Source organism: Magnolia sinica, chromosome 18, assembly GCF_029962835.1.
Source record: "Magnolia sinica isolate HGM2019 chromosome 18, MsV1, whole genome shotgun sequence".
NCBI classification, from domain to species: domain Eukaryota; kingdom Viridiplantae; phylum Streptophyta; class Magnoliopsida; order Magnoliales; family Magnoliaceae; genus Magnolia; species Magnolia sinica.
The window spans coordinates 18,179,849-18,186,925 of NC_080590.1; the positions used below are offsets into that span (position 1 = coordinate 18,179,849).

Genomic DNA, 7,077 nt, shown 5'->3' on the forward strand with positions numbered 1-7,077 from the left:
GACTGCGATGTTTAAAATCGGTGTATCTGGTGCAATCCATCCATCAGATGGGATCGTGTAAATGATCTGGTGGCCCAATACTCACGCTGGTTCGTACATCATGGAAAGGCCACAATGTTACAAGGGGACCACTTAGAAAAACTCGGGCCATATTTGTATACTCTATACGTGTGTGGGCTTTTCAAATCCACTGGACAACTAATCGATGATCGAACAGGGCAATGTGAAAATTACAAAGGGCAATGTGAAAATTACAAAGATAAGATGATATCAATGGACTTTGGTTATTCACTTCTGTTCTGATAGCCCACTTGCAGGTGTCTGACCTTGTTTGTGATAATAATCGTCAGCTGATACATTTTCCATTACTTCGAATTCTGCTAGTTTCCAAAACCTAGCTATATATAAAAAAAAAAGTTGAAAAAAGAAGAAACGAGGACGCACACGCTGAACTTTTGGCTCATGGATTATAATCGGAGGTTGAGAAAAGTCCAGTTTTTTATTTTTATTTTGGGTTAGCTTGTTAGTACACACCACACTGACACTGTTACACACTTCACTGTTATCCACCCCCACTAGGGAACCGATACCAAGACGTTAGTGTTGAGGGAAAAAAAAACAGATTTCTCCTAGGATTCACGAAAAGAGGAAGGCGAGAAAAGTCCAGTTTAATCAAGAGCAAATGGAGAAAAAAAAAAAGGATTTCTCCTAAGATTCACGAAGAGGAAGGAGATGACAGCAATTCAGAGATTAGTCCCTGAATATATTAACTAAGGTAATCACGATTCAGTTATTTTTGCTTTGCTGAACCAACTGTGGAAATTCAATTGACAATGAAACCGAATACGCCTATTTGGATGACGAACCGATTATCCGAGGCTGTGTGAAGCCCGGCTCATTTGAAAACAGAAATGATTCAGAGAGGCAGCCTTTTACATCGGTCTGCACATGCACCAACGTGTCACTCATGTACAACCATCTACTAGGGTCATCCAATCCTCAGTTGAGCCACCATATGGGGAGAATATGAACCATTAAGTTGGCTTCCCCATTAGGAGCCCGAAAATCAATGGCTTTTCTAGTCATCTAAAAAAAGTAAATATTCATGGGTTACTTGAAGTTGCTCAACATTCCAACCAAAAGAGCCCTCTACAAATGCTAGAAATAACTATCGCAAATACACCTCATATTATTCAATATATCATAAAAGGTCAACAAATGTTTTCATGGCTATGTATACAAATGCTCCATGGAGAGCCAAACGACCTACTGTATTTGACCGTGCCGCTTGAGTCACCCACCTATACTACAAAGACATCCTTGGCTCAAAATCTTGCCCTTCTCTCTAAATACACTGGGATATATCAACACAGAATCTAAACAGAGGCCCCCTTTTGTATGGGTGCAATCAATCTGGGTCATTGAGAACTTGACCTTTGTCGGGGTGTCCGAATTCTCAACCACAAAATCACCTACATGGTAATGAACCCAGTTGCCAGGATCGTCTAAATAGCACTGCGATAAAGCCTGCTGACCATCTGAAGTTGATAGCTGAAAACGCACTGGCTTTATATCCCACCCGTGTACATGTTCAGGATTACATACACGACGGCCAAGTCGCTTGGAAGCCCGGCCTAGATGAAGCCTGAAGAGGAGGCTGTAGGTCCCTGCTGGGAAGTGGAACTCAACCTCTCCATCTACCTCAAACCACCAAATTTGATGAAGATACGCAACTGTGTGAAACCTACAAGCAGGGCAATGGGAGCTTTGAGTAAGTTTCTAGATTCATTCTTCAATATCACAGTCAGCTAGCTTTAAATAAGTTCAACTCTAAGCATTCACCAACTCATTAATGGCTACACCAAGAGATATCAGAAAAGGTTATCACAGAAAATCCTATGAAACCAAACACAAAAGAAGTTAACATACTACAGTGTAAGGTGTGTGATCACATTCCTTTGCATGTGTGTGGATCTATGATTCTCTAGTTTAACATGTTCTCTAGTTCCAGCATGTAGGTAGTGTAGTCACCATCATACTCCATTCCTAAGAGACAAGCATCAATGTGGAAGCTGTAGAATCATCTAGGGATGGATTTATTTGCAACGTGTGAAGAGATAGGCACATGGAATTGTTGGTCTCCATGGGCTTCATCTCCTTCTTGTTACTTACAAGGAGTGAAGGACACCCCATTTCTTTTAAAGGATTGCCATGTTGGGCATATATGTTGAGCTTAGGTAACAGAGAACAAGTGTTGCTACTTAACAAGGAGCAGAGGACATTCATTTCTTTTAAAGGATCGCCAAACTTGGGTAACAGAAAAAAATAAAATAAAATCTTCACACGCATAATTTTTTTTTTTTTCTTTTTAAACTCTAGTGGAGGCCTGCAATAATACTGGAGTGCAAACATCTTTCAAAGATATTGGGCAAAAATCAAATTGAACCATCCAGTAGTTCGTTCCCTCCAAAGTTTTCCTCATGATAGCCGGAGCCCAGCAACAAGTTTATGAGGTCAAGCCAATGACTAGAGCATCAAGGGCACAACATACTCAACCTACTATCAAACTTAAATTGGTAGGATGATGGGAATGCTCTTTGGCATGAATGTCGTCATAGGTGGGGCTGGTGGTTTGCCTAGCAGCTGCCCCTCTATGACCCCATGTTGCTTGCTCACTCTTTGGCGCATGCATGTACTAGTTGCGCTGGAGTTCAATACAGGTTAGACCAAGGTAATCCATAACAGTAACGGTACGGTGGCTGTAACGGCCACCACCATTATTACAATTACATTACAGGCCATAATGGGCATTTTGGCCTTTAAATAATAATAATAATAATAATAAAAAACAGATTCAGCCCCATTATGGGCTTATTATTATTATTTTTTTTATTAAGTAATGGCTGTTATGGCTGTTTTGGCCCTATGACACATAGCGGTTACAACTGATACCATTATGTAAGCATTTTGGAATACCATGGGTTAGACAGTGTTGGATGTGAGTTGTGTCAGTGTGAGCCTTTGCTGTGGCAAGTAACAAGGGCCTGGCTAAAAGAGGAAGGTTGAGCTCAAGGACAGATGAGCATAAAAATATTGCCAATCTACCATTTAAAAGCCGACCAAAACTGTTGGGAGTTGGGAGAAAGGCGATTGTGCGATGATGATGATCCAAACACTATAACAATTACCAATAGAAGACCACTATAACAATGACTATATATGACAATATCTAATACGTGGTATAATCCAATCAAGGTCTTTTTTTCTTTCAATGTTTCATACTTTCTATTTCCATTTTCTAATTAATCATTAAATGTTAAGAACAGATAAATGCCCTTCTGTGTCTGTAAACCCCATTTACAAAAAGAAGAAGAAGAAGAAGAAGCAGAAATCATTCCCTCACATTTTATTTTTTCCACTAGAAAGTCTGACCTTAAATATATAGTAAAGAGAGATTCAAGTCCAACCAGTTGGACCATGATTTACGGTCCACCCAGCAAATAACTTCCAACCTTTCATGAGTACAGAACATCTAACCCGTCCAATAGGTTGGCCCAATTATGTAAATTATCTTGTGCGAAAATCAGACACACTAACTCACTGAGTGGACCGTGCTTGTATTTTGTTATTTATCAATTGATAAACATTGTTTTCTATGGTGTCGCCCACTTAATGAGTGGATGGGGCTGATTTTTTCCAAAGTTGATCCTCATGGTAGGGACAACCTATTGGAAGGGTTGGATGTCACACCAACATGATAGGTTGGAAGTTATTCACTATAATCGGGCCATTTGCACCCTCAAGTCTCATTGAACCTCTTCAAATGAGTTATGTCCCAGGTAAGCAGTCAATTTATAGTACAACAGATAACCCAGGACTTATCTGTAGGAACAGTTTTATCCAGCATCTTCAACGAAATTTTGGTGTTGTGCTGATGTATATCCAAAGGAGAAAAAGAAGGCGGTCAAAGAAAGAATATATTTTTTTTTAAAGCGCTAGAATATGGTGCCCCATCACTACAGTTAGTGGCAACTCATCAACTTATACATGGTATATATGACACCAATCCATACTGTCCCCGATGTGGGCCATATTACTGATCAGATGATTCTCACCATCCAATAGAGAGTTAAAAACAAAATGGTTGGCGGGAAAAATCAGATGGCTAAGATAATCTGATCAGCGCGATTTTCATGCTATTCTCCATTTGAAACGGGCCCAATGTGGGCAGTCTGAATGGACACACCATAACCTATTCCTTCAGAGAATTGATTACAGTAAAAACTATACTTCTCAACCAAAAAAAAGTTAAAGTAAAGATTAGATTTTGGGAAACTGGAGAAGCTGTGAGAGAATCCAATTCTTTGACATGAGCAGGGTGGGACTCTCATAAGTGCAGTTGCAAGGCAACTAAGTGGAATATAAAGGTGGAATCATACACAAACAAGTGGAACATTTCCCAAGTCTCCTATTCTACAAATCTGTCCCAAAGAACCACATGCGTAGTAGTATTCCCAAAAATAAGAAAAAAAGATTCTAAATGTTGTAGTATTCCCTAAAAAGGATCGCTGTGATGTTGTCAAAATGAACTTCAGAACATGATTCCTGATATTTGAGATTGTGTAGAAAACCAGAAACAGGATCTAGAAAGAATCTCCAAACCTAAGTAGGAATATTAGAAAAACAAGCTAAATGAATAAATCCCAATCTCTTGCTTTTCATCATCCAATATCCAAACCCATGATTACATCACCCTAGATATTTTCCAGCAATTTACAACATAAAACGACACGGATTTCATATAGAGAAAGTTCCTGTTTGGTCGCCACGTAAAATTGAGTTCATCTCATTTTCATAATACTGTACTAGAAATCGTAGTTGCTGGTGCGTTTGGTTGCATCAAATTGGACTGATTAATCATGAAGTTTTAAATCAGATTTGTTAGGATTCCTTAGGGCCTGTTTAGAGATTGATTTTTTTTTAGGAAGGATTAAAAATATAACCAACAGTTTATATAAGGGTTCCTTTGGTTGCACCAAATCATGAAATTTCATTACATTTGGAGCAACCAAATACCCTTACATAAATTGCTGGTTATAGTTTTCATCCCTACCAAAAAGAAAAAAAGAAAAAAAAAAGATCTCTAAATTAAATAAAACAAGATGAACTCATTTTTAAGTGGCAAACAAACAGGCCCCTATTCTTAACAAATCTCATTCATTTAAATTTGAAAAAAAAAAAAAGAGGTCAAAATTTTAAATAAATAGCATCTAAAAAACCTCACCTAGACTCCTCAGTCTGAACAAAATTCCAGTATCTTCTGTCATCAATTCCTGTAATCGATAACGACTTCGCAGAAATCGACATGCAAATCCCGCCGGTACTCTTCTCCAACCAAGCCACCTAAAATAAAGCAAAAATAAAAAGTCTTATCTTTCTCTAATTCGAAGAAAAAATAGTAGAGAGAGAGAGAGAGAGAGAGAGAGAGAGAGAGAGAGAGAGAGAGAGAGAGAGAGAGAGAGAGAGAGAGAGAGAGAGAGAGATTCACACCTTTGTGCCACCATCAAATAGGTTGGGACGGCAGAGCCGGGCGTAGATCTCTTTCTTGCTAAGGTCCGCGGGAATTTCATCGAACAGCTTCTGGACGAGGTACCGATAATTCTTTGGAAGCTTCAATTCCCATACGAAGTCGGCAGAAGCCGCGCCGCGAAAAGAGCGACTGAGCCTCGCGAGACTGCAGATCTCGGTAGGGCTGAGGTGTACGAGAACGGAGGCGATGCAGCTCTCGGGAATGTCGTCGAGGCCCGTTTTCAAACGAGAAGAGGAACAGCCTTCTGATGATTGTGGTGGTGAGAAGGTAGAAATGCCCGCCCCCATCAAAAGCCCTAATTTCTATTGGGTGGGATGGGATGCGATGAGACTTCAGGTGGGATTGGTAGGGGATTTTGAAGTTTTTGTGGGTAGAATGGGAAGAAATGGGAGAGGAGTTTGCAGATTTCTTCGCTCGCAGATGATTCTTGTGGAGGGAGAGATGCCCATTCGCAGTTCTTTTTCTGAGAAGAGGAAATAAGGATGGGGAAAGAGAGAGGGGTTTGGAATGTATGCCTTGGATTGGGTTCGAGGAATGGAATTTAAAAGGATTTTTTATTTGGAGTACGATTGCCCTTGGCTTTTCACTGAATTACGGATATGGTTGGTCATAACGTAAGTTTCCCAGCATTGAGAGAGAAGGGCAAAGGGAAATCTAGTGGAGGAAGTCGGGTTTTCCGCCCGCGTTTCTCGGTAATCCAAACCGTTGAAATGATGAGCCTTACCTCCAGCCAATGTTGAAAGCATCTTTCCAAATAGGTCTGCATTTCTGTCACTCGAGAATTCCCTGAAAAAACTGAGAGTTTTCAGAGTGAAAATACATGTGCGTGTTACCCGGTAACTCCTCAGTGGAGGATGCGGTTTGGCTAGTGACGCTGCCAGTAGTCAGGTGGCAATTGATCGGTGGATGTTACCCAGGAAAAACTGATATTTATATCTTTCCTTCATCCAGATTTTATTGTTATCAAGCGGTTGGATTTCAAATACACATTACGAAAATCTTATAATGGGTATTATAGAAAATTTTTTTAGTGAGACATTTAATCACCTGAGATTTGGATATGCATAATTTTTTGAACCCTGTGTTAAAATAGGCTGGAAAAACGGATAGACGGCTTGGATATACAACAAATTATCAATGTAGGCCCACGGTAATTGTAACACTCACTGACTTTTTACTGGAACACAAGAAAATAGTAGTGATTGAACCTCCAACCTCGTAGGGCAAATTATAACATTTATTTGACACCCAACTTATTGGTTAGGTCATACAGACCTAGATGAAGGGAAAAAGAAGATGAAGAACACATGAAGTTTTTAATGGTGGGCATTCAATCAACACTATTTTGTATTATGTGGTCCACTTGAGATTTTATCTATCTCATTTTCGAGCTTATGTTATAAAATTACATGGAAAAATGGATGGACAGCATGGATGAGACACACACATCATGGTGGAGCCCACGGACAACCATTGGCCATTGGCTA

The 7,077-nt window shown here is 39.7% G+C and overlaps 1 protein-coding gene across 1 annotated transcript; it reads right to left on the minus strand.

The window, feature by feature from the left end:
- Positions 1-1,169: 1,169 nt before the first annotated feature.
- Positions 1,170-6,122, minus strand: LOC131232863 (F-box protein PP2-A13-like). Its single transcript, XM_058229365.1, has 3 exons — positions 5,551-6,122; positions 5,285-5,403; positions 1,170-1,744 (listed from the first exon to the last, which is right to left on the minus strand). The coding sequence occupies exons 1-3, from the start codon at positions 5,875-5,877 to the stop codon at positions 1,294-1,296; spliced, it is 897 nt and encodes a 298-aa protein (XP_058085348.1). The 5' UTR covers positions 5,878-6,122; the 3' UTR covers positions 1,170-1,293.
- Between the last annotated feature and the right edge of the window lie 955 nt (positions 6,123-7,077).